This window comes from Rhineura floridana, chromosome 15, assembly GCF_030035675.1.
Source record: "Rhineura floridana isolate rRhiFlo1 chromosome 15, rRhiFlo1.hap2, whole genome shotgun sequence".
NCBI classification, from domain to species: Eukaryota; Metazoa; Chordata; class Lepidosauria; order Squamata; family Rhineuridae; genus Rhineura; species Rhineura floridana.
In genome coordinates this window covers 12,684,312-12,712,084 of record NC_084494.1, presented here as the reverse complement: position 1 = coordinate 12,712,084, position 27,773 = coordinate 12,684,312, and the positions used below count along the sequence as shown (strand labels likewise).

The window sequence follows — 27,773 nt, the reverse complement described above, 5'->3', positions numbered from 1 at the left end:
TGTGAAGCCTCTCCAAGGCATGGAGTCCTCAGACAAGATCAAGGTGAAAAATGTTACCCAAAGACTAAGTTTGAATATCACTGGGCAGCACGAGCCTGTAAACTGAGATCTGAAGGTATCGCTTTCCGGTTAAAGCTGGTTGTCAGGAAGCTTAGTAAGGACCACCATGTTAATGAGCAACTTGGCATTAACTTTATTCTATCTTCAGTATAATTTTAAGTACATAAGAAAGATTTTATTTCCACAAGCCTCAGGAGAGAAATACAAGTCACAGGACAGTTTCAAAATAAAAATTGCATATCTTCTGTTAAGTTTCTTTTTAGTGGAAAAAAACTTGTTAATGTGGCAAGGAGGGAAATAAGATATGCTTATGCTATCCAAAACGCTACGATTCAGGCGCACAGGCAACTCCCTTTGGTGGGTCAGTACAGTACCGTGCCTTTGGTCTTGGTGCAACCGCTGCAGTGCCATGCTAACACGCTGGATTTTCTGCAGAGAGGAAGAAGCTGGGTGACAGGGAAAGGGACAGCCAAAGGAAGTCCTCTGGACTTTACCATGTAAATAAAGTCTTGACGAAGGACAGAAGCAACTGCAATGAACTTGTGCTTGCAAAGAATTAAATACTGGACTTTCACCGAAGAATGCTCCTCCCTCCCTAGAAAGAAGAGGGGTTCCAAGAAAAAAACTGTCCTGGAAGCCTGAACAATGCCCAGTTGCTCAGAAGAGGGACCCTTTGGGCACAATTTTCCCTTTAAAGGAGGGCTTGACTGGAAGCGAGTGAGCAGCAGCTTTCTAGCTGCTGGACAGACTCCCATCAGGATGGGGGGGGGTCTGCTCCATGGTAGTCTTGTGGCACCTGTAACTGAGAGGTCTCCCCCAACATCATGGCACAACACATAATTTTACATTGAGCACAGAAGGGAAAAATAAATCGGGCGAGGAGGAGGAATGCCAACACATACCAGTCCTTCAGCTTTTGGTCCAGCAAAGCCGTTCCTGGAATCTTTAACACCCCCAATTAGTTTAGCAGAATTAAGTCAATTCCCTTGTACTTCCCCAAACCACACCTGCCAGGTACACTGTCACGCACACACATCACTGGGGACTTTTTACCCTGATAACTTGGTTTATTCCAAGAAAGATCAATTTCCTTGCTTAAATGAAAGGGCAAAGAAAAACATCCTGAAGCGATACTGGCTCCAAGTGAGCACAAAAGAACAGAAAAAAGGCCAGACGAAAGTTGATTGGTGCTGCGGGTTTCCCTGACTGAGGGAAAACGCCATGCCCTCCTGCTGATCAGCAGACTGAAGCAAATGATTCTGCCACCCTACCTCAAATCCCAGCCTGAGGTATTTTCAGTGAAGGCAGGTAGGCAAGTCTCTTGGGGAGAAGACAGAAGCAGATTTGAGAGCAGAAAAGGTACAGGAAAAAATCTATAAATCATCCCCCCAAAAAAGCAGATTTGTCCCACAGCGATGGTGCTGGGGTGAATGTCGAGCGCCAGGTCAGCCTATCCGGCTATCTCTGTCACCGTGGTGATTAACTTCCGCCCGTTCCACAGTGTCTTGAATTGTTCAGGGATTGGGAACTCGTTCTAGGGGAGGAGAAACAAAATACATGGAAGTGACTAACAGTTCCTTTATGCCCTCTGTCCCTCTGTATCTCTGCACAAGGGTTACACCTTCACAAGTTCTTATTGCCACAACAGGAAGAGCCTTGCTGGATCAGACCAAAGGTCCATTTAGCTCAGCCTCCCACTTCTCAAGAGTGGCCAGCTAGAGGCTTCTGGGAAGCCCACAAGCAAGATACTAATCTCCCTGGTTTCCCAATTCTCTTCTCCCCACCCCCCCAACCAGCATTCAGTGGCATTAAGTAGATGTTCCACTTAAACTTCATGTCTAAATGAGCTGCAGGCCAAGGGATAAATAAAAAAGCTTCAGAGAGGCAGATTCAGCAACAAAGCTTTCAACACCCCATGCAACATACCAACGTGAAAAATGGGGATTAGCAATCCATTAAGCCAGGCATGGGGAACTCCAGCATAGGGGGCTAATTAGACCCGGCATGCGTCTCAATTTGGCCTGCAAGGCCACTTCCACTCAAAGCATGCCCACCTGTCTCCTACCTGACTTCCTATGTAACATCAGGAAGAGACATGGAGGTCAATGCACAATCAGGAGCCTTAAAGCGTGCTCCTGACTCTTCACTGGCAAAGAACACCACCAATTAGCTGATTGGTAGTGACGGCAAGTCTGTTGGGATCGACTGCACCACAGAATTGCCCCTATGTAGTGCAGCCCTCCCCTTCCCCTGTCCAAAGTGGAAAACTGATCAGCAGTAACTTCAAGCCGTACTTGTCATGAGGCTTGCCGTGCTACAAAGAAAAAATGGGTCACCTGATATCATAGCAACTGGCCAAGTGACCTGGCCTTGGGTGAGAGAACCCAGGACTGAGGCTGCCAGCCAGATCGTTTCCTACCCACTACATTAAGCCACTGGAAGCTCTTCATTCCTGCTCCTTGACCCTTGTGTTGATCCTTACCACTGAAAATCTACTTCCCTGATTACGTCAGGGCTTATAAATGTCAGCTATGATCCTTTTGCCAGCACAGTTTCCCCAGCTTGGTGCCTTTTAACTAGGAACTATTCCAAGACAGGTTCTTGCCACTTTCACCAGTGACACTTCCCCCCCCTCCCAGTTCTAAGCAACTCTCTCCCAACACCTACTTTTCCCTCCCCGGTGACCAGAAAGAGACTTACGAAATCGCCACTGTCTGTGGGAACGAGGACGTTCATCTCTGAAGACTTGGCACTGACAATCTCACAGTCTAAGGAGTTCTTGCTCAGGTAGACGTGGCAGCCGTCTGTCTTGTTGATGGAAATGGTTGGCACTTTACCCAACACCTAGCAAGAAAGGCACGGATGTCAAAAATGGCTACAGCCTCTACCACCCTACACCCCAGACATGAAGTAAACGTGGGAAGTCAGTTTTCCATGCCCCGATAACATCCTAGTTGGATTACTGTAATAATGTGTTGTACATGGGGCTGCCTTTGAAGACTTTCAGAAGCATCAGTTGGGATGAAAAACTACAGCTAGATTGCTGGCAGAGGGGACTGGAGGTTCTGTTCCTAACTTGCCAATAATGAAACTGCACTGGCTTTTTCTCTATTTCCAGGCACAATTTAAAGTGCTGGTCCTCCCTTTTCAAGCTCTGAATGGCTCCTGCTAAGAACATAAAGAAGAGCTGCTGCTAGATTAGGTCAATGGCCCATCTAGTCCACCATCCTGTACTCACAGTGGCCAACCAGATGCCCACGGGAAGCCCACAAACAGAACCTGAGCGCAGGAGCACTGATCCCTCTTGTGGTTTCCAGCAACTGGTACTCAGACCCTTCCCTTCCTTGGAATGCCCACCCTGGAGAGGCCCTGCCTGGGGCCAACTTTGTTATCTTGTTTTATCTTACAGGTTATAGTTCTAGCTTTAAACATGTATTCCGGCTGTTAATGTTCTTGTGTTTTCTATTTTATGGCAGATGTCAATAGTTACAATTGACCTTTTAAAACAGATTACCACTCTGGGAGCCCTTCTGGCTTGAAAAGCAGGACAGACTTCTACTCAAGTAATCAAGACTTCCTCTTACAGAATCTCAAGCTCCTGAAGTCCAACATCCTGCAGCCCAGTAGGCTTCTCCTACTTCATCATGCTCCCATGTTGAAGGGTTTCTGCTCTTCAAAAGACACAGGGCAGGGTAGAGGGCTGTTGCAATGCTGAGGGGGAACAAATTGGGTGAAAAGGTGCAGCTACCTGAACTTGGACATCCCGGCTGTTGATGATCTCAATGATGCCCACCACATCATCAAACACCAGACCTAGCTTCTTGCAATTATCTACAAAATAAGAGGAAAACACAGAAAGGACCATTAAAAGCCATTTTAACTTTACTGATCCAGTGTAGCTGAAGTAAACCTCACCAAATCTCACTTCAGCCATCCATACAGTGGGTGGTCTAAAGCAAGTCACTTAATAACAGCCCTCCTCATATGCAATGTGAGGGCAGTACTTGGGAAAAAGTATAACTAAGGACGCAATCACACATGGCATTAAGACATATGGAAGCCCACTGATGCAAAAGTCTTAAGAGTATCTAATTATATTTCTGTGCATACAAATTTATTTATTTATTTATTTATTGAATTTATTAGTCGCCCATCTGGCTGGTTATCCAGCCACTCTGGGCGACGTACAAAATAGACATACAAATACATTAGACATTAAAAATCTGAAAACAATGATAATAAAATCTATTCTCCCTTTCCCCACCTCTTTTCCATACATCCCCATATCAGACAGATATATCTACATGCATGACTGTCACACTCTCAGCAGCGTACATGAGAGTTAGGAGTTGCAAGTGGAGCCCTGCAACAAAATCTCACAGTGTGGAATATTTCAGGGCAAGGTTCCAGCCACTCCGTTCCATCTCCCCCCAACCCCCCAGGTTTTCTGCTCCTCCGACAGTGGGACATTTTCTGACCACTGAGCAAGCTCACTCCTTGCTGGGCCTGTTATTGCTGCGCGCCCCCAACCACCACATTTTTCCTTGAAAATTGTTGCAACTCTGAGGTTTGCAGAACTACATCGAATTTGCCAATATAAAACAAAGGAGACCAATCATGTTGGGCATGCCACATAGTGTAGTAAAAATGTCACATGGAAAGCACGCTACTCCCATTTTCCAGCTTCTTGTCCTTTTGAGGCTGTTCTGGATTCACACCTGCTTACCTCCAGCAATGCTGCAGCATCAGTTACTCAAAGATTGTCCAAAGCAAGTCCCAGAAATGGCATATCTGAAGTACCACGGTTCAAAATTTTCACGCAGGAGGGCTGTTCATACCCCTCCCTCCTCTTCTTAAAACACCCCTCCATCCCAAACAGACATGCACCTACCCAGCGTGATGGAGTTGATCTTGCCCTTGATACGGAGTGTGCTGTTCATGCACTTGTAGACGTAGGCTACCTGCTTCAGCTCTGTGTCGCTGATCACCAAGTTGGAGACATTCTCTTGGTTCTCCTGGAGAGACAGAGGGATTAAAATAAAGAAACCGGTCATTCCAGCCCCCTTCCCTCCATGGAGATGACTAGGACCTGCAGATGTTCCTGAAGGACTGCAGTGAGCAAGTGTCTCCTCACAGAACTCTTTAATTCATTAAAAATCCGATAAATGAAAGGTGCTCTGATTACTGGACAGCAGACTTTACTAACAGCTTATGAGAACTGCAGATGACTAGCCCCTTCGAAGATTCTAGCTGCTTCAACATGCATGCATAATCTAAAAATACATGATTCAGAACTTTTTCCCCTGGTATGAAATCTGAATTATCTGTGACTTAAGACTCTGGGAAAAGATCTTTGAAGAAGTCGCGGTTGTCCAGTGGAGGCAGATCTGTTATGTAGGACCCCCCATGACATCCCAATCTCTCGGCACTCACCACTCTCCATTTCTTGCCTTCCAGCTCCAGGACAGGAGGTTCCTTCTTTGCTGGCAGTTTTTGGGAAGTACCTGCAGCACAGGCTGGCTTTGGAGCAGTGAAAGGCTTCGGACCCGTCCGCACAGGGCCACCTTGGTTCTTCAGCGATGGGTTCTTGTGGGTCTTCATGTTGTCAGACACGTGTTTCAGGCCTAGGAGGGAAAGCCCCATTAACGTTTACCTCGAAGACGCCACCAGCTTTAGGAACTACCCCCCTGGCACTAAAGCAATGCCATAGCCAGGCCTCAAAAGCTTGTTGCTGCATCTCGAGAGCTTTCTCCTGAAACCATCACAGCCCATGTCAGGCAGTCAGATATTTGGGGCTTCTAGGTAAAATCAGTTCCCTTTTCTAACTTGGCAACAATAGGTCAATTTCTAATCTGCTTTTACTCAAGAGGTTCAAAATGAATTTAGATATGAAAAATACAGAAACCAGAATCTGTAACACTAATATAGTAGAACTAAAAGAACAAAAGGAAATTTGAAGTAAATATCCACTACTGCAGTCACATCCTAAGGCTCTGTATGGTCCTTTCAAAAACGCCGGTACGGTTGCATTAGGGAGGTCCTTCTCAGTAGGAAGCTCCACAAAACAGGGGCTGTAGCTAAGGTGATTGAGGTCTGCCACCCCCCTCCATTCTTCTCTCTCAAGCTGGGTGGGGGCTTTCAGCAGTTCTCTGGATCTTGAAGAATGGAACGCTTTCATGATCTTCATCCCTTGCCTTCCTATAAGCGTCAAAACTCACTATTCTTGCCTTGGACCGTCTGTCCCTAAGAAGCCACTTCAGACAGACACACCAGCCTACGTGGTGTTGTAGCAGGTGGTGAGCTGAACCAGGGAGACCTGGGTTCAAATATCCACTTGGTCAAGGTGTTTGCCTCCTGTCCATGTCACACTTAGCCTAAGCTACCTAACAGGGCTCTTTTAAAGATAAAATAGGATCATCCCACCCCACTGGAATTAGAGGAAGAAATGGATGCAAGCTTTAACGCATAAAAAAAAACACACAGCCACCATAGGAAAGAAAGGCCTCTCCCATCTGCTGCTGAATTAGGCAGCAAGAGGGCTGTGGAGGAGTGAAACAACTCACCACGTTGTTAAGGTTTAAAGCTGTCTATGTTACATGCAAAGCACACCTGAGATATTTTCCTTAACATACCAGGCTTTCTTCAACTTACATGAAAACGGAGACTCAGCGCTCCCAGTGGTACGTGATGAGAGAGATCCCTTTCTCCCCTCCCCCCATTTCTTCTTCTTCTGTCATTGGGCAATCACACAATGGGCGTTGAGCTATAAAACACTCTACTAAAATAGGTGTCACAGCAGGTCCACATTCTTGACAGTTCACAGCATATATTCCCATTTGCATCCAGAAGGCACAAGCAGCTGCTCTAGAGCCACAGGGAGACCTCTGCACTGGTTTGCTGCACTGCAGCGCATGCAATACACACACACAGCAGTGCCCTCCTTGAATGCCCCCCAAAGCACCCTCAGTCTAATTGGTCCCTCTCGATGACAAGAACAAGGAGGAATTAATTGGCTTCAGTTGGAGCAATCTAGAGGTAAGACCTACGGTTTTAGCTTAAAACTCTTTGTACAGGTTAGGCTGCAGTTCCTGAGGCTTTAGAAAATGAAATTCGCTCCAGGGAAATGATGGAACCGCGAAGGCAGCACAGAAATTCTCCTCGCTAAATCTGGGATCCCTGAACGTTAGGGTGTGTAAAATCAAATCTGACGTACAACATCAACTCTCAAAGAAGCCTAACATCAGATTCTTCTAGTTCCTTGGCCACTGCAGTTCCTAGATCCCAGATTTCTACTTCCTTTCTAACCCCACCTCTACTCCACATCCAAAACATTCAGGTGTCTGCTGTCCCTCTCCCAGGAAAAGGAATGTTCATCATTTGTGTTTTTGCACAGTGAAGCTGAGGGACCTGTATGGCAAGCAAAACCGGTTTGGGGAATGCTCCAGTTATGGCCTAAGTTGGAAAAATGCCTTCAAGGGGGCAGCTTGAACTGGCAAACTGGAATCTAGACATGTACCGACCAGAATATTCTGTAAATTCAATGCATCAAAACACACTGGAAGAGTTAACCATGTCTATTTCTGCTGTGTCACTGAAAGGCTGTGCAAACTCACCATGCAGTCAGCGTGTAAAGGGCTGCTTAAAAAAAAAATTCCCCTGAGCTGCCTGCAACAAAACCAAAATGCCCCAGTGTGGCTCAAAAGATGGGACTGCAGGGCCTCACCCCTACAGCACCTCCCCAAATACTAGAGTGGAAAGAACTGCTCCAGATCATGAAGGCTTCATTTAGAAGGTTGCAATTTCTATTCCAAGTGAGTTTGCTCACTGCACAGCTATTTGCTCCCCCGCCACTCCGTGAACTAATTCACCTACCAGAAGTGATGGCTTCTCCCTGGTTGATCTGAGCAAAAAGAGCCGAACGAGATGCAGGGTCATCTGAGCCAGAACTTGTGGGGGCAGGTGCTGGAGGGGGTGGAGGGCCGGGTGGAGGGGGTGGGGGGCCACCACGAGAAGGAGCCGCTCGAGACCCATGTTCAGAATCAGTTGGAACAGGTCCCTTGAAGAGGAGGAGAAAAACAAAAGAGACCAGGAATTTCAAGAAGAATAAAAACAAGCGTTCTGCAGTACCTTGAAGATTTAGCACCCAGCTTGTACTCACCGTTTTGCTCCAGGTCAGCCCAGTGGTGTGGTACTCCTTAATGTACGCCTGCAGCTCTGTCCAGATACTCAGATAAGCTTTCACCCAGTCCACATGTTTCTTATCTCTAAGAGAAAGAGGAGCCAGGCAAACTAATTGTTCTAGGTATGGGGAGATATTTGAAACTTGGTTGCAACAGGAGCCTTACATTTCCTACCCTTTACTTTGTAGATGGAACTTTTCACACAAACTGACTATTCAGAGCTTTCCGGAAATGAAGCCCAGCAATTCTGCCTCCCCCCCAAGCTCTACTCAGGTTCCATCAACTTCTATGCTGTCACTTCCCCCTGCCTCATCTCTTTCCATTCCCCAACCTCCCCATACCCTATGGCTTCATTACTGGAAGCTCCACATCTTTGCTTTTCTGTGGTTTCATCAATGGCAAGTCCACATCTTTGCAATATCACGTTACATGAATGTTTTCTTTTTTTTTTTTTTTAGCATTCTCTTTAACAGAGGGGCCTACATTGACTGGTCAGTTCAAGAACTCCTGGCCTATTAAGCCTCCCAAGGGATCAAATACCATTCCAGAAGATGGAAACCAAACATGGCATGCAGTAGTGTAATCTGATGAGGATCCATTCAGACATTCTGCTTTCTGTTTCTGCACTACCAGTAACATTTCCAATCGGTTACTTTAGCCATACGTGCAGCTAAAACTGGTCTTCTCACAAGTCCAGGATTTCTTCCATTCTGTTCCCATCCCTCCTGCCCCATTGTTTAAGAGGTCAAGCAAGAGGACCCTGGATTAGGCTTTAGGGTGGGGGTGGCTAACCTGCAACCAGCCCCCCGCCAAGGATAGGTGGCCCTCCTCCAAAATTCCCCCCAAATTTATCTTTTTTTTAGTTTTTTTTCCAAATTGACTACTCCAGGGGTCCCCCACTGTGAGGCCATGTGCCCAAAAGGTTTTTGTCTCCGCACTCCCAATGTTTTAAACATAATTCTTCTTTTAAATGTACTGACTGTTCCTACACATCTTCTGCTGTGATAATGCAAGGCTATTCTTTAAAAAACTGAACTTAGTAATGATTAAAAAATACTACGATATATATATATATATAGCACAGAAGAGCTGATGGGAAAGCTTTTTGGAAGGCAGCCTTGAAAACTGCACTTCTCGTAATGCCCACTGTTACATTTCGGCCCTTGGAGGACTGCCCATGGGTCAATGCAACTCTTGGCCTGAAAAAAAGGTTAACCCATCCCTGCTTTACAGAATCTGATTAAGGTGAATCTATCCTTTAGGCGACACAAGCATCCTACGGGAATCCAAAGCCATGTCCCCCAAGAATCCTCTGCTGCCTGCAGCATCCCACAGTTTTTCCAGAGGTAAGCAAAACCTACACATCTTTGTATTCCTTGAGGACCCGGTTGCTATAAAACATGGCAGCATCGGTCATTTCCTTCACGTAAGGGCCTGGTTTGGGAGCCTACAAGAAGAGAATGCACTATCAGAACACAAGTTCTCATGTTTTACTGAGCAGCTTTCTAAACATACAGGCTTGCTGGAATGTAAACACACACACACACACACACACACAGAGTGAGAGAGAGAGAGAGAGAGAGAGAGAGAGAGAGAGAGAGAGAGAGAGAGATTAGGACCTTCCACACTCTAGAGACAAGGGTAAAAGCCCAGTTTGAAATGCTGCATCTGGACAAGGAAAAAATCAGATGAGGAGGACTGTGTTTCTCTCAGGAAACAGAGAAAGCAACAGAAAGCCTTTGGACATAACACTACTAGCTTCTTATCGGTTTCATGCCATTTTAACTGTCATGGCTTTCTCCTGAAGCAGGGGTGGGAAGCCAATACTCCAGCACCGGGGAGGGCCACAACTGCCCTTATCTCTAATCACTGGCTATGCTGCCTGGGGCAGGAAGGCCTAAAGAATCTTTGGAAATTCAATCCAGAGGGGTGCTGAAGCTTGTGTTAGAGATCCCTGTCCTTATTGTGAGTTGCCGTTCCGTACAGGTTTTTTTTTTTTTGGGGGGGGGAGAGGGAATGGCTGTTCAATCTGGTTTAGTTGGTAGTGTAAATTCACTATGTGAGAATGGCACTACCAGCAGCAACACATACCAGGGTGGGGGGAAGTGAAATCACGCCATGTGTGCAATATTCACCTCTCTGCGTGTTCCTCTGTACATGCATTGGACAGGAAGGGCTATATAAGGCCAGGAGCATAAGAGCAGTTTAAGGAATAAGACAGACTATGCTCAAGCTCTTAGGGTGGGAGTGCACTCCAGCAACATTACATCAGATGTACAATCTTCAGACTGTTGGAAAGGATGCAGCTCTTGGGGTGGGTACTTCCACATGTGGTGGGAGTGCCCAATTGTACAATTATTCTGGCAAAGGGTATTCCAAGTGATCTCAAACACTGTGGTACAACTGTTTTTCCTGTTACCTGTACAAAGCTGCTCCATAAAGAACTAATTATTCTTTTGCTAGCAGCAGCAAGGCTAGAAATAGGACACCACTGGTGATATGACACGCCCTTGACCATTCATGGTTGGTGGACTAGAATAGGGACGATGGTGCTGGCTGAGAAACTCACAGCCTCCAGTAGAGTACTTCAGGGCATTAAGAAAAACAACACCTTCCTGGAGTTACAGTATCCTTTGTTCGCACATGTGGTGCAATAGTATCACTGAGTTCACACAAGGACGGTTGGTTGGGCATTTTGCTTAAACACTTACGGTCTATAACATGAAGGGGGAATTCTTTGTTGTTTGACTGTCTCCACCTATTTCCTACATATCAAAACTTGGAAGGTGCATGCAAGGGGGAGGGGTGTGGTTGGGGTTGTTGGGGGAGTTAAGTGGTTTTAATTGTTGACCATTTTGTGTAAACAAATCTGAAAATTGAAGGTAGTTTTTTTTAAAAGAACAAGTTTGGGCACAAAAGCTCCTGAGCCCTTACCATGGCAACCCAGCCTAACGCAGGAATACTCTCACTAACTGTGGAGAGGTGATTGAAGAGTTTGCTGCCACGGTTCTTCTCCCGGAAGCTCTGGACCACCTGGATCTGATCCGATATTGGCTTCAGCAAAGATGAGAAGTTATTCTGGAATAGCAAAATTACAGTGACTAGGCTGAGCAATGTGCAAGTTACTTAAGGGCACTAATCTCCCTGGCCCTCTGCATTTCCTCCTCCCTCTGTCGTAATTTAGATGGCCTACCCCAGTTAGTGGCCTGGTCTGCACATAATGCAAAGTCATGGCTTACTGAACCACGGTTTGTTTGATCATCCAATCCCTGCTCAGCAGCTCAACTATGGTTTGTTTACTGTAGAGGAGGAGCCGTGTGTGAATGGGAACACACAAGAGAAAACCCAAGAGCACATACACAGAAGGGGAGGTGCTTCCGACACTTGGCAATTGGCCACACCGCCACAACAAACTTCTTGTGGTCATGCCCACAACACTTTTTAAAAATCCCATCAAAGAGGATGGGGATCCCCATTTAGAAGGTCCCCTTTTACATGGAAGTATCCTTTAGAAAATGAATCTAGTTCCTTGGCCCAGTTTTGCAGCTCCCCTTGAACTTTACTGCTGAAATACAAAGGGTTTTCCTACACTTACTGCTGTGGGTTGCTGGCACTGAGACGCTGTCACCAGGAGAGACCTCTCTGTCATCAAGCCTGCAAGGACCATCTCAGCCTTGGGGTGGAGAGGATAGCAAGAGGCAAAGACAAAAAAAGAGGAGCGCATGAATTAGTTGTATGTATCAGTCATGGGATAGTATTATGCTAACAAAAGGAGCGCCAACTATATCCAAGGAGGACTGTGCTGCACACATGATGATCAGGTTTGTATTAATTGCTACTACAATCTATCAAAGCCTAAAGCCACAGAAGTTTTTAAGAAAAACAACTCTTGAAGCTGTATTAGCTTCAGAGTAAGACTGACTTCTGTATGAGTTCTGGTCTGTAACACGGATAAAACTGTATGGTTTCTACAGTTCCCTCCCAATATAGTATAAGCCTCTGACCAGTCCAAATTTAGCCCGGTAGTTTTATTACTTTGTTTTTAATCCTGCCCTTCTTCCAAGGTGTGTAAGGCGGCACTTACAGCTTCTTCTCCCCCAACCCCATTTATCCTTAACACAGCAGACTCAGTGACTGGGCCAAAGTCATCCTGTAAACGTCATGGCTAAGGGAGGATTTGAACCTAAGCCTTTGTGGCCCTAGTTCAACACTGCATCCACTATACCACATTTACTAAGTGGCTACCTGGAGGAATTGCTGCCCTTTTTAATGGCTGCTGGTGAAGCAAGAGCGACTGACAATTTGTAGATTGTTATTTCATTTGGTCTCTTTTATCCAGTGTGGTCTAGTAGTTAATGTCATACTTGGATTGGGGAGACCCAGGTTCTAATTCACACAGCCTTAAAGCTCACTGAATATCACACACTCAGCCTGACATACAACTTAGAGGTCTTTTTTGGCATCAAGATAGCCCACTGCTGGTATAGCAGGGGTTGGACTCAATGGTCTTACAGGCCTCTTCCAACTCTACTATTCTATGATTCTATGTGAGACTTGCTATAAAAAGCTAAACATTACAGCTATTGATCTCGCAGTGGTTCAAGACAACTGGTTAGAAAAGGTGACAGTTACCCAGTAAAGACCAGCTATAGTTCAAACTTAGTTACTGTAAACGGCCCAGAGAGCTTCGGCTATGGGGCGGTATATAAGTACAATAAATAAATAAATAAACTTGGACTTCAGCATTCACTAGAGCACGGGTAGCCAATGTGATGCCCTCCAGACGGTGCTGGACTACAACTCCCATCAGCCCTAGCCAGCATGGCCAAAAGTCAAGGATATGGGGAGTTGTAGTTCAGCAATACCCGGAGGGCACCATGTCGACTATCCCTGCTCTACAAACCAAATCTAAGCCTTAGAAGTAGTGGCATGGCCTATGGAGCTGTTAGCCCAAATTCAAACTTGTTTCCCAGCCTGAAAAGAGTATTTTTTACCAGAGAGCTGTAGGTGGTATGCTAGCGCCACTGTGGCATATGGTGTGAATGTAAGTCTTCCCTCCTACTATAGCAGGGGTAGGAAAATGCCAGTCTGCGGGCCAAATTTGGCCTGCCAGGCCGTTTTCACTAAACCACACCCACCTACCCCACACCTGATGTCATATGTGACACCAGATGTGGGGCAGGTTCTGACATGGCTACAAAGGAACAATCAGGAGCTTAAAGTAAGTTCCCAATTGCTCCCTTGCTGGAGCAAGGTGTGTTCTCACCACCCATCAGCTGATGGACAGGGGCAGCGCACCTTGCTGCAATAGCACCAAGCACCTTCTATTGAAACTACTACTAAAACAGAGTGAAAATGGAAGAGGCTTGGTTCTATTGGAGCAGCAAAGCCTCTTGCGCTGCAGTTCCCAGACGCCCGTTGTTGGGTGCTTGGGAAATACTGCGCAACAGACCTTGACAGGTGGGCGGGACAACTCAGCTGTCTATCTAACAGCACCTGTCAAGGCTGGCCTGCAGGGGTGGGGCCAGACAAGGATCTGGCCTGCTGGGGCAAAAAGATTCCCTAGCCCTGCACTATAGTCTCTGGACAAGAAATATTTGCAAGGTTTCTGAGGCCCTACAAAAAAAGCCTTGCAAATGTGTACAGATCCTTACTATAAGGGGATAAAGGGTCAAATGACAGTGCCTTTATTGTGCCACTTTAAGCTCTTTGGAAGTGCCTAGATTTTGAGTGCAGCAACCATATGCTCTCTCAAAATAGGAAGGAAGCCTGAGCCTTACATGTTTTTGGACATCGCCACCAATTTCCCTGCTTATCTTCATGTATTCAGCTACTGGTCCCGACAAGAGAGAGTCGAAAGCTTTCACATGCTCAGCTACTCCTGTAGAGGAAAGCAAGCAAACAGATCATAAGAACTAAGATGCAGCAGAGGGATTCAGGCTGAAGCATTTGCAAGTCATGCTTGCAGTAAGCATCTGTTCCCCACCCCAAATGCATACACTTTTGCAGAGTACTAGGTTTATTAAAATCCATGCCCATTAGCATCCAAGTCTTGGCTCCAATGAAGATTTTTTACTCCAAAAAGGAAGCAGCTGGACTCCAAGTAAGAATGCTAGTGTTCTCACTGACACCAAAGTAATTCGACTGCTGAGGGCCGGCAAAGAGGGCAATTCACTTCCACTTCTTTGTATATTCCAATCTGGTTTACAGAAAGTCAGCTGCGTGTGCTGGCCAACACTGTGATAACTTGGAGAAGTTAAAATAATTCTTCTTGACTATACCGGTCAGGCCAGGGTCTCTCACCTTTTGGAAGGCCATCTCCACAACCGCTCTGCATGCCGGGGCCGTGGGACACCATCTCCAAGCGGCCCACAGCTCTCTCCAATCGTTCCACAAGGCTATGCAGCTCTGTCATCTCTCAGCACCTGCTCAATTAGACCAGTCATTAGGAGAGAAAATATTAGCACAGATTTAATGTAAGAGCAATCTTGTACTCCTTAGAAGGCCCATCTCAGAACAAAGTCAAGAATGGGGGATTGAAACATTGAGAATTAGACTATTTACTTATTCTCACTTACCTTTTTGGCAAGACTTTCCTGCTACAAAAAGGTCCTTGCCAGAAGCTCCGCGTACACCACCCAACAATTGTAAACAAAGACAGCTTGCCCATTTTATTTTTCGTGGCACCCTTATTTCATTCCGGGGGCCACATTGTAACCACTGCCTCCAAATACATATTCTGTCCTTGAAATGGCATGTATCCGACTCAAAAGCAGACCACTAAAACCATGATTAAGTCCACTCACTTCCATGGGTGTACTGAGTAGTTGGACAGAACTCAGCATTCTGCACTAGCACCACAGGGAACAGGTAGGTGCACATTTTAATAAGCCTCAATCCCAGGCACTGCATGCCTAAAGGAGGATGGGATATAGATGTAAGGAAAAGGAAACAAAGCAACATCCTGCAACATCTAGGGGCGAGAAGCTTTCAGGAGCCCTGCAAACAGAAGACAAAACACACACATCCCCAAGGTCTGGTCTCTTGCATCTGGTGTTCAGAGGTACACCACCACTGAACATGAAGGTTCCACTTCACTACCCAGTCTAATAGCCAAAGGCAGACCTGTCCCCCATGAATTTGCCCAATCCACTTACAAAGGCATCTAAGTGTCTATCACATCATGACAAGTTTCCATAAGTTTATTATGCAATGCCTTCCCTTACTACCAGATTTCGTCTAGCTTTCAGGGGTAACGTGGAGCTAGACACATACACCCCTTTCACAAACCTGGTGCCCTCCAGATGTTTTAGACTACAGTTCCCATCAGCCTCATTAGGGTCGATGGGAGCTGTAGTCTAAAACATCTATGGTCCAAACCATTTGAAAGGCACCAGGTAGGCAAAGGCTGGGCCAGGCAATCACAGAGTGTTTTCCTCACCACACAATAGGTAAACAATCCACACCAAGGTCAAGTACTTTTTCTCTCATCCAAAACCTAAGCATTTAGTACCGGACCTTGTTTACAGCCATGAGAAGGACTGAAGTCCTGAGTAACACAGAGATAGCCAACGTTTGTGACTAATCCTAAAGGCTGCCGAGAGTTGTAGTGGCTCCTGTTTTCTGCCTCCACCTCTCCAATAGCTGGGACAGAGCCAACAAGCTTACCTGATGCAGACTTTTTTTGAAAGCAATGGCAAAACCATCTAAGCCACCCAGTCCCATGGTGTGACCGCAGCAGTCAAATTAGCATAGGAGGCCTATGACACGTGCCAAGAAAAGCCAGCTGCCCAAGATAACAAACAATGGCATCCCTGTTCATGCTTTTGCACAGGACCTTTTTTCCCAAGGAACGCCAAAGGAGAACGAATTTTGGCACGTGAGTTTTGTTAACTGCCTCCCTTAAGAGGGATGCAAAGTCTGCCCACAGCCTTCTCAGCGGGAGACCATTTCAAGTTTGCCCCTTTGCACGCTAATGCGATGGGAATGCCTAGAGGGACTGGCCAGCTACTTTTTTAATCACTTACATTATTTGCACAGTGAATCATTTGGAGCACGAATCACTGCTTCAGGCCAAGGGCAGAATTCCCTTATATGCCTTAAGAGCTCAGAAGTAAACCAGGCAACATTTTCCCCTCCAATCACTGGCTGCGGCACAGGGCCTAAGAGGCCAATAAGACTCGCTCAGTGATACACCAGGCTTCAGGGAAGGGCCATAGCTCAGTGGCAGAGCATCGCCCTTGCATGCAGAAGGTCCCAGGTTCAATCCCCAGCATCTCCAGGTAGGGCTGAGAGAGAATCCTGCCTGAAACCCTGGAGAGCCGCTGCCAGACAGTGGAGACAGAGGGACCAAGAGTCTGACTTGGCATAAGGAAAGTAGTTTCCTAGGTTCCTACTGCACACCTTAAATCCCCGGCAGATGTGATTAACTGCGCAGCTGCTTTGCAATGTCTATGTAGCATCCATGTGGCTTGAGGAGCTGCCCCTTAAGTGTCTGGTCAAGATACTTAAGACAGCGAAGCACAGAGAACTCAGTGGCTTACACAAGAGAGCCTGCAGTTAGGGCTGATCCATACGTCCCTCCAAGTGTCCAATAGAGCAACTTGTGCTGTGGCACAGTCCTATAACTACTGCAGGAACATGCTGTATGAAGGAGCCAAAGGCTAGGCCCGCACAGCATAACACATAAACGGTATGTCAGTTATGACTAGATAGCCTAGTAGGGTTACGTGTGGTTTGTATCACCACGGGACTTCTGCTTTGCAAGTTCTGCTGAAAGAGAGAGACAAACAAAGATGTTGCACGCACAGACCACTCTGTTACTTTTAAGAATCTTCAAAAGACCTGCAACCAACGTCCAATGCAACGTTCTGCTCCCTCTCTCCACACACATTGGCCTCAAAGAAGAGGAAGAGGATAGCTTCCTTCCTGGAACAGATAGCTCTTCTCGACTTCCCCTTTATAGAAGGGTGAGCAGCAGCTACTCAGAGGATCCATTTCATCCCACCCCATTTCAGTAAGCCTTGGCTTGTATGCAACCAGAGGGAAAGTTGCATCTTGGGGTTGCCACAGGGCAAGAATTAACCCAGAAATACCTCGACATTCCTGGAATCACGGTTACCAAGGAGAGGGAAGTAAGGAGATCTAAGTACTACTCCAGAGTTTCCAGGAGAGGATAGAAAACCGGGAGCCCAACAAATGTTCATTCTCCTCAATTCTGCCCAGTACAGCAGAAGGAACCCCATAAAGTACTTTGTTAAAAATAGGCCACGGTGGGGGAACAGTTTCCTTCCGATTAGTTCAAAACCTTGCTAGCAGAGGACTCCTGGGAGCAGTACCATAGCTCAGAGGTAGACCACCTGCTTTGTATGCAGAAAGCTGCAGGTTCAATCCCTGCCATTGCAAGGCATGGCTGAGAGACACTTCTCTCTGAAATCCTGGAGAGCCTCTACCAGTCAGTGTACACAATGCTGAGCCATATGGACCAATGGTCTGACTCAGTATAAGGCAGCATCCTACGTTGATCTAAGAGGGCTGTGCTAACCCTGGTCTCTCTCATAACACACAAGTCTCAGATGCCAGAAGAGGAGGCAGTGGTTTTTTGTTACTTTTAAGAGCTGGGAAACAACTGCAAGGCAGTTCTGACTTGTGTGTGGCTGCCTACAGATGTCTACATCTGGTGATGATGCAACCTACATCAACGGTAGTCTCTCTTTTATAGGACTGCTAAGGGCTGTAGAGGTTTTCTGACAGCTCAGCTTACAAATCAGTAGCTCATGTATTACTGCAACTTGATTGCCCAAAGCAGCTCACAACACAACAAAATTCAAATACATCATGACAGTAACACTCAAATACTAGATAACTGCATAACATGACAATCCAAGTAATTTTGATAATATCAACATTATAACATTTGAAATAAAATACATTATAATTAACACATTTGCTATAACAAACATTTCCAGTAGCATCACAAATTAATAATAAAGCCAGCAGCCAACAACAAAGTGTGTGATTTTTAGTCTTTATGAAAAAAACGCAGTGCACATAGTTCGTAGCAGACTGTATATATTATAAAGTGCTCAAACAAAAAAATGTAAATGTACTGCCCTCAAGTCGATTCTGACTTATGGCGACCCTATGAATAGGGTTTTCATGAGGCTGAGAGGCAGTGACTGGCCCAAGGTCAACCAGTGAGCTTCACGGCTATGTGGGGATTCGAACCCTGGTCTCCCAGGTTGTAGTCCAACACCTTAACCACTACACCACACTGGCTCAAACAAAAGCTTCCTATTAATCCTCACAGAGAGCCACTCTCCTGTCAACAATAGATGGCTTCTGTAAGCTCCTTCACTCTGTCCTCTCATCCCAGATTTCCACTCTATCCATAAGATAATCACAAAAAATTAGGATCTATGTATGAAACCAACATGCCTCTCACATGAGGAGCCCCCACCCAACACCCCTACCTTCCCTGGCTCTCACCCAGAGAGGGAGATCTATATTAATAGAACAAGAAAATGCCCCCTCCCCAAGATATGACCCCCTTAGGTACCACACCTACTGGCTACAGACATTTGTACTAACCTAGCTATGCTTGGATGACCTGAAAGAGATAAAGAACCAACTGACCACAAGAGTTTTCCTGCCTGTTCATCTCACAGTAGCCCATAGGCCATACAGGTGGCTATTTAAAAACAGCAAAAGGATCTCAAACCCAGTCATCTTCCTTCTGGGGGCATACCACCCACTGCTTCTTCTGCTTTATGCTATATTACTGTCAGTGACAGAATTTCAAGACATCGCGCTAAGCATGTGAACATCCAGATGCTGTTGAACTCCAGCACCCATCAGCCCCAGCCAGGCACAGCCAGGGGTGATGGGAGTTGTAGTCCAGCAACATCAGGAGGGCCATGGGTTCCCCTCTATAGCATCATTGTCAGAGACGTGGGATATATAATCTGTGTTTCCCCTTGCTGATTTATTTGCTTAAAGTTGATAGAAGCTAATTGGGGGGTGGGTGCAAATGGGCCAACATGGCCAGTCAACAGGTCTATGGACACAGACGTCAACAGGCTGATGTCATGGACAAGTGTTGGACTTGAGCTGGGGAAGATCCATATTTGACTCCCTATTCAGTCTCAACATTCACTGGGTAACTTTGTCCCAGACTTTATCTCAGAATCCTTCACTTTTGGGCTGGTGGCAAGGATAAAATGGGATAACTCCACTTGGGATAGACCTACTTGAAGGGAAGGATCAGGTTTGCAAAGACCCTCCGGATCTGGTTGCCTGAGGTGAGTCACCAAAGAAGTTTCTAAAATTGATTATTTTAGGCCACAAGCATCTAAGATTGGTCACGTGTGGGCAGGCAGTCTAGCAAGATTTTCATTGGCCAGTAACTTCTTGTTTTGACTAGGTGAACGCTTTTTGGCTGACCAATAAACTTTAATGCTGCAGCCAATCCGTTTGCAAGGCTCAGCAGAACACAGATGTAATAGTAAGTGCCAGAGGCCAGGATCAACTCGCCCTAGCTGCAGCAGGCCCATCAGAGATTCAAGACACAGAACTAGACCCATAAAATTTTCCACTCTGACAGTTACAGGCTAAAGCTCCTTCATTCCTTAGTTGCTCCATTTCATGAATAACTCTAGAAAAGAATGCAGGAAGGGGGTGGAGTGGGATTAGGGTAATCATTGGTTCTGTTTCTTTGTATTCATCAATTTGAAGGGCATACCATTCTGGATATAAAGATGAAAATCAAAATGTAACTGAATGCCTTTGCTGTGGGCCTTTCCTTGCGCTGTTGGAATCTGGCAAGTCTCTACATACATTTCAATAGAATAATTTCTAAGTGATTAACGGTTAATGGAACAGGCAGAGGTGGTGTTCTGCTGCATTCCATATGGGTCTGATTGGATTAGAGCCCCATTACCCTCTCTCTGATTTCATTTCAGACAGAGGGATTATTTGCTCCTTGAAAGCTCAGAGGAAAACTGGCTTCTAACCCAGAGGAATCTGACAAGCTGTTGCAGGTCCATAATGGAACATGAGGCGTTCTTGCAAGTGGACCGCCAAGAAAATTGTTCCTGAGCATCAGGAAGCCTACGCCTGCCTCTAGAATGTCAAACTTCCCCAGTTTTCCCTTGTGGTCTTTCAGAAAGTCTTTGGAACACACCCACACTGAGCATATCTGAAGCCGGATCTCAAACGATAACTGTTGACAATCCGAAAAGCTGCCCTTATGTTTATAAAGGCATTGGTCTTGCACTCAGCTTAATTGCTGGTGATGCAAGATCTTGCAGGAGGCTAATAAATTTACAGAAGGGAATATCCAGGCATCTCTACCCAAAATGTAGTAAAACCATGGTTTGTGCTAATCAGCATTAAGGAAACAAACCATGGTTAAACTTCCAAGGGTACAAAATGAAACCATGTCTTCAGAGAGCATCTACAGAAAGCCACCTGTGAGATAGATCTGCAAACAGAAAGCCACAGAAACTGCCTCAGCTGTGGTTTTATTAGTACAGATGCAACACTTAATGGCTAACACAAACCATGGTTTACAAACACTTGCATATAATAAAGAATGCATGTAATAAAGTTGTTAATTATTAACGTGCAACAAGACAGCTGTTTTTACTTCAAAGCATGGTTTCACATCCTAGTTTGTGGCTAGCCCTTAAATATGGAACTTCAGATACCGAGACAAACACTTTAGGAAAACAACCCACATTAAACACCATGTCTGCAGAGGACCCAAGCCGTTCAACATATCATTGATCTCCGGTTTTATTTTTCCATAACATGTCTCTTCCCTGTAACAGAGCCATTAGCCTTTTCTTGAGAATTAGCTTCTAACCCCTACCCCTAAATACTGCCAAATGTGTCTCATACAAGTGGTACTCAAACACTAGTAGGTCCCTTGAGTACTCCAGATTCACTGCAAGTGCTTGAAAAACAAAGATGCTCTCTAAAGGCTTCTGTCCTTGAATTCTTCTGTTGCAGCAACAACTCTTGTACCTCAGACTAGTATAGTAATGTCTCCTGCAAGAACTTGAGCACAGGGCAGAGACTAAAGCCCAATAGATTCTGTTTTTCTGTATATTTTTCAAGACACACTTAAAGATCTAAGCTGTATTGCTTAATATCTCAAGCATGTACCTGTTGCATGCAAAAAGATGCTCACCAGTCTACATCTCAAGACCAGGTGAGACGCATCATCATCCCAACACACAGATGTGACGACTACACTCCTGCTCTTCCAAGTATAAACTCTGGCCATGGTGGCTCAAACCCATTGCCCAACCCTACATCCTACCTCTGCTTCTGTTACTAACCCTTTCAGCAAAAATATGCATTTTGTTCTAGAAAGAGAAACTAAAACCACATTTCTCTGCCAAAGCAAGAAGCAATCATGGAGAAACATGAGGAACGTAACATGCAGAGGGAGGTTCCAACACTTGAATCACACTAGTATGCCATTATTTGAACACTCCTTTGCCACATAAGCATCAAAGCCATATGCAGCAGGAGCCAGGATTCAGTATTTACATGAGATATACCGGTAGTCATAGTCGTGTTAGCCTACACTTATAGGTAGCTTGAATGTTCACTGAACACATTTCACATCAGAGTGCATCAAAAATTTTCCTGAGCAAACTCCATTAACTTGACATTCACATGAACAAGTCTCATCTGTTTACCATCATGGATTTATATAGTGCTTTACAGAGCAATGTTGTTGTTTTTAAACCGAAAAACTCTGCCCCAAGGAGCCTACAGTCTAAAGTTTTGCCATGGGGGAGACAGAGTGAGAGAGGGAAAAGGGAGAGGTTCATGCTGCCCTGGGCTCCTGCTGGGAGGAAGGGCGGGATATAAATCAAATAATCAATAAAACAAACAAAGGATGATCTGAGCTAGTGTACTTTTTGCAGGCATAGACTGTTTCAGTTGCATGTATTTAGCCTTGTTTTTGGCTGAGGATAGGTATAGTGGCCATATTTTTATAATGACCAAAGACTGTCTGGGGAGGCAAAGGCAACATGCCACATTTATTAATGTAGGTATTTGTTACTTAAGCAGTTAAGTCAGAGAATCAACATCCACATAGCCATTCACTCCCAGTCCTCATCCTCTGTGGCTAAAATCATCATATGGGGACTGAGAGAGTCAAGGGGTTGTGGAAAAAGAACTTTTTGACAGACATAAAGGTGAGGCTATTGTGGGAAAAGTGCCAGCTATAAGGCGCAGCAAGAGAATGGGCTGATTTCAAGGAGGTTTGGAAACATTCCTAGCAGACTGGGCCAACAGATTTCTACAAGCCCTATTCTGAGGGTAAGAAAAAAAGTCAACAGCACTGACATTTTTACCACCTCCACATTTGCATTGCACCCTTTCTCCAAATATATAAAAGTCTCTCTCATTTTATTCCAACAACCCTGCAAAGTAGGTCAGGCTGAGAGATAAGGGTCACAAGATCATTCAGTGAGTTCCATGTTTATCCTTACATTTCTGTCACTCAAAGTCAGTGCATAGGCTACTGCAGCTGCTTGCAAAATTAAACACTACTTTTAACATAAAGGCCAATCCAAAGCATCTTGCAAAAAGCAGGTTAAATATAAAACATTTCAGCTACTCCAGCAACCCAAAGTTTTGTAAGATTTAGGAAAAAGCTAGGCAGATGCACCTGCCTCAGGAGGGAGCTCTAATGAGAGGGCACCGCTATAAGGCCCAAGGCCTGGCTTCTGCACTTTGGCAAACAAAGAGACTAAGCATACCCTCATGACGCAGGTCTCTTCAGTCTGAAGTTCAACACACTTCTCTAAGCAGCACCTCTGTGGAGAGAACTCAGACCCATCCACAGAAAAACCTTCTGTTCTGACACATTGTTGCTGTTATGTGCCTTCAAGCCGATTACGACTTATGGCAACCCTATGAATCAGTGACCTCCAAGAGCATCTGTCATGAACCACCCTGTTCAGACCTCATAAGTTCAGGTCTGTGGCTTCCTTTATGGAATCAATCCATCTCTTGTTTGGCCTTCCTCTTTTTCTATTCCCTTCTGTTTTTCCCAGCATTATGGTCTTTTCTAGTGAATCAGATCTTCTCATGATGTGTCCAAAGTATGATAACCTCAGTTTACAAGAGCCTTTTACAGAACAGAATTATTGGTTGTTGCCAACTATTAATCCAGGAAGTTGTCATAAAGAGGTCTGGGTCTATTTCCTGCCTCAAATGAAGGACATCCATAAGTAAAGCTCTCTGTATTAAACTGAGGTTGGCAAGATAATCACACCTGGGAATCATCAGTACTTCTTGTGCATCCACGCCACTGCTTTTTGCTTGGCTCTGTTATGTCTAGTTAAGAAGCAGAAACAAACAGTACTCATTGTTCCCCCCCCCTTCGTGTTTGTGCTAACCCTAGGAAAGCATGCATCACAATCAACTGATGACTCAGTGGAGGAGTCCTCGTCCAACAGCTCCTGAGTAACTGGGATGCACACCAATTGGGAAGCAGTTTCCAGCGCCAGAATGCTGCAGGGTAGCTGGCAGAAGTCTACATCTTCCCTAGACCACAAGGCAAAGGCTTCTATTTTACAGCATCAGAGCTCTACTGAAGCTTGCATTCAGGGCTCCAATATGCATCTACAGGCATGTGGCCCCTGCCCCAGAGGGAGCAAGTCAATAACAATTACATTTAAAGTAGCTGCGTTTCTGAATCAGATCAAGGGTTAGCTAATGCAGCATTTTGTTTCATCAGACACAAGCCACACGCTTCTGGAAAGTTCACAAGCAGGATACGGAGGGAGTTTCTGCCTCTTTATCCCCAATACCCAATATCCAGGTGCACCATTTCTGAGCCTACAAGTCCCAAATATCTAAGCTAGTGGCCATCACACCATCTCCTGTAATGAACGCTGTAAGTTAATTTTGCTTTGTATGGTACTTTCTTATGTCTGTCCAGAGCCTACAACCAGTCAATTTGGGGACACCAAGGGGCAACAACATTTATTTCTATGTTATTTGTTAGATTTCTGACCCACCTTTCACCATGAGGTCCCAGGGTAGGTTACAACAATTTAAAATATAACATTAAAATCAGTTAAAACAGATTACAATCAAGAGAATAGGATGGGTCCTCTAAAATATACATCTCAAGTATTAATGGTTAGGGTAAACAGGTGCGTCTTCAGCACACTAGGAAAACTACATAAAGAAGATGCCATACATACCTCTGTGGGGAGGGATTTCCACAACTTAGGGGTTGCCACTGAGAATGTCCTCTCCAAGACTGCCACCTCACACCCCTGAACCTTTGAGGATGGTGGAACTACCAAGGTCCCCTTTGCCAACCTTAACACCTGAGAAGGCCTGTAACCCTTTATGTAAGAGATGGGAAACCTACTGCCCTCCAGATGTTGCTCACTCCCAACTCCCATTCAGCTCCAACTAGCATGATGGGAGTTGCACCCAACACCTGGAGAACCAGACATTCCCCATCCCTCTTCTTTGCCATTTGTTACTGGTCCCTGCACCTTCCTCAGCTAATTATTCAGTTGAACATAATGCTTGATATTGCTTCCTAAGGTTTCTGCCTACATTACTCACCAAGAGGAAGTCCACATTAACTGTGCTAGCCGCCACCTCCTATTCAGCTACCTAAGTTTCAAAGTCCTTGGTGCCTGCATATAGCTCACCAGAAACTAACTATTCACAATTTGCAAGCTACAATGAGCATGGCAATCTCCCCCATGCAATAAGGGAGCTGCCCTCAGCCACTTAATACAAACATACACCCTTTCAAGGCAACTGATGCTCTGAAGTCAGCTTATGCCTAACCAGCATCAATAGGATAAGGTACTGCTTCCCACTCAAACCCCAAATTCTTCTTACACGAAGATAAAACTTTATTCCACTTCTTGCTCCACCAGTTCACTTGCACACACAGGCAAAGATCAACCAAAATCTTTCAGCCAAAAGACACCTTTGTATTTTGTCACTTGTCTCCAAACCACTACCTTTTCTTGTTATTGTCATGCCCAGCTAACCTTCACATCCATCACCTGTTCAATTTACAGTATGACAGGCAAGGTACCCTCATGAATTTTTTATTCCACCATATTCTATCCCCAGCTTGCTGGCAGTTGGTTATGTAGCACAAATTAATGCGTGCTATAAATTTGCTTCCTTCTCTCATGATCAGGCACATCAAACCCCTTTTTATGCCTCCTCATAACCAACAATTACATTTACAACCTTCCCAACCTACCCAATACATAGGCTAGCCTTTATAACCCACCATGCTGAATTCCAGCCATACTCTCTTCCCATCAGAAGGTGCTTGTCACGCAGTACACAGACTTCTTTCTTTCTACAATGACACATGCTGAAGCATACTTCCTGTTACTAATATGCATGCACCTACTAGCTGCCCTGGGCTCCTACTGGGAGGAAGGGCAGGATATAAATTTAATAAATAAATAAATAAAATAATACATAATTTATTCAAGAGTGGATTACTGCAATGCACTCTATGTGGGGCTTCCCTTGCACTTGACCTGGAAACTGCAATTAGTGCAGAATGATGCAACCAGATTGCTGATGGTGGTGCAATTATATCAGCATCTAACACTTCTGCTCAGAGATCTGCACTGGTTGCCAATTTGTTACTGGGCCAAGCTCAAGGTGTTACTACTAGTACATAAAGCCCTTAACAGCTGGGGACCAGTTTACTTGCGAGACCACCTTACCCCATGTGCCCACTCAAGCAATTTGTTTTGCAGAACAGGTGCCACATAATACTCATTCCACACTTGTAAGAAATTGTTCTTTTAGTGTGGCAACACCTACTCTTGGAACTCTGTGCTTATTGATATCAGGCAGGTGCCTTAGCTGTATTCCTTTCGGCACCTGCTTAAAACTTTTCTGTTTAGGCAAGCTTTTCCAGACACACAGATGTTGATCCGTTTAAATCTCTTTAGTTAGTAGCTATTTTAATGGTTTTAAATATGCTTTTAATTACTTGTTTTAACTGTTTTATTTACAATTTTAATGCTTTTGTAAACCACTTACAGGTTTATATTCAAGCGGTATAAAAGTTTTGTTAAATAAATAATATTTTTTGCACGCCTGTCGTCCAGCATCCCAGGGCAGGTTTCATCCAGAAGTTTAATGCAATACAACAACATAAATAAAACAACCCCATCACAAAATACCATACCACACCATAAAACACACCAGATACAATATTAACAGAGCAGATGGCATATAGGGGGGCAACTACCAACAGTAATTCAACTATCCAAGGCAGAGAAGAGATAACAGGCTAAAGTTGTAAAGAGAGGGCACCTGACACACCTCCATAAGCAGGAAGTTGCACAGTTTGGGGGCCATTACAGAGAAGGCTCTCTCATAGGCCATCACCCCTTGCACCTCCAAAGGTTCACCTCACCTCAATCAAACAGGACGTGTTGAAACTGAGGATCCTTAACTCAACCTAGGGCACACACTCAATACTTTGCTAGCCAGTTTATCATAACTGGCTGCTGCTTGCTTAAGTTCTCAAGTCAAAACAGAATACACAATGCAGATCAGAAAACAACTGCAGTTCCCATCTTGCAGAGAAAGCCCTGTACAGAGCTAGGTTTTCGAAATTCTTGTGTACTTCTTTTATTTGAAAAAAAAATCCATATGCTTTACTTTTTTAAAGTTCTGACAAAATGTTGAGATTTTTTTTTAACTGCCTAAAAACCTTAGAAGGGCAACCAGGCCTCCATCTATGCAGAACCAAACTTAAAAAGCCTGCCGTGTCACCCTATAGCCTCCTGACACAGCAGGTCCTAAGGCTGCAATTTCTATGCGCTCACACACCCAGGACTGCACTGTAATAATAATAAAAACCCAACAACGTATTCAACATCCCCAACTCGCCCACCACCGGCAAATTGGAACGACTTGGATCCGAGGGTTCTTCCTCGCGAGGATAAACGGGACTGTCAGGCTTGTGGCAGATTAAGAAGTGTCCCTCCTCCCAGAAAATTAATGTAGTAATTAGGATTATTTTAACACCACCGTACAAACACATCCCGCCCCTCCTCCCTGCCTCAGAAGTGGCACCTCAGGCACTCCTTTACTTCAACCTCCCGTCCCCCGCCCATTCAGACGTGCATCGTATTTACCACGGGAAACCTCCCTCTTCTCTTTATCCTCCTCTTTTCTCTAAACAGCTCAGTAAAGTCAAGGCTACCCTCGAGAGGTTCAGCTGCCGCCGCCGCCGCCGCCGCCGCCGCCGCCACCACCTTACCTCGCGGAATCAGTCAGGGTGTGTCGCTCTCTCTCCCCCACCCACTCACCTCTGCCTAGTTTGCCTCTTCCCGGCTGCTCCACTTCCGCCTGGAGACGCCCAGCAACCCTCCCTCCTCCACTTCCGGCCTTACCGGAAATACACTCACGAGGACCCGCTTGAAACAGTTAGAGAAGGCGCGCGACACGGGCGGAGTGAAAGGGGGAAGGAGGAAGGGGGGGAAA

General features: G+C 45.3%; 2 protein-coding genes across 6 annotated transcripts in view; both read right to left on the bottom strand.

Annotated features, from left to right (window-relative positions):
* Positions 1-27,773, bottom strand: part of RPL11 (ribosomal protein L11) — a 145,236-nt gene that overhangs the window by 63,426 nt on the left and 54,037 nt on the right. The window lies entirely within an intron of this gene.
* Positions 170-27,768, bottom strand: CAP1 (cyclase associated actin cytoskeleton regulatory protein 1). Of its 5 annotated transcripts, none has more exons than XM_061598059.1 (13): positions 27,683-27,768; positions 14,544-14,665; positions 14,021-14,121; positions 11,836-11,913; positions 11,175-11,318; positions 9,602-9,687; positions 8,219-8,324; positions 7,933-8,116; positions 5,494-5,684; positions 4,952-5,075; positions 3,809-3,891; positions 2,761-2,904; positions 170-1,594 (listed from the first exon to the last, which is right to left on the bottom strand). In XM_061598059.1, exons 2-13 carry the CDS (start codon positions 14,653-14,655, stop codon positions 1,511-1,513), a joined length of 1,437 nt encoding a protein of 478 aa, XP_061454043.1. In that variant the 5' UTR covers positions 14,656-14,665; positions 27,683-27,768; the 3' UTR covers positions 170-1,510. The 5 variants fall into 5 exon arrangements, with proteins under 5 accessions (XP_061454043.1, XP_061454045.1, XP_061454047.1 ...); XM_061598061.1 differs by having other exon boundaries at positions 27,599-27,685; XM_061598063.1 differs by lacking the exon at positions 27,683-27,768 and adding an exon at positions 27,550-27,589.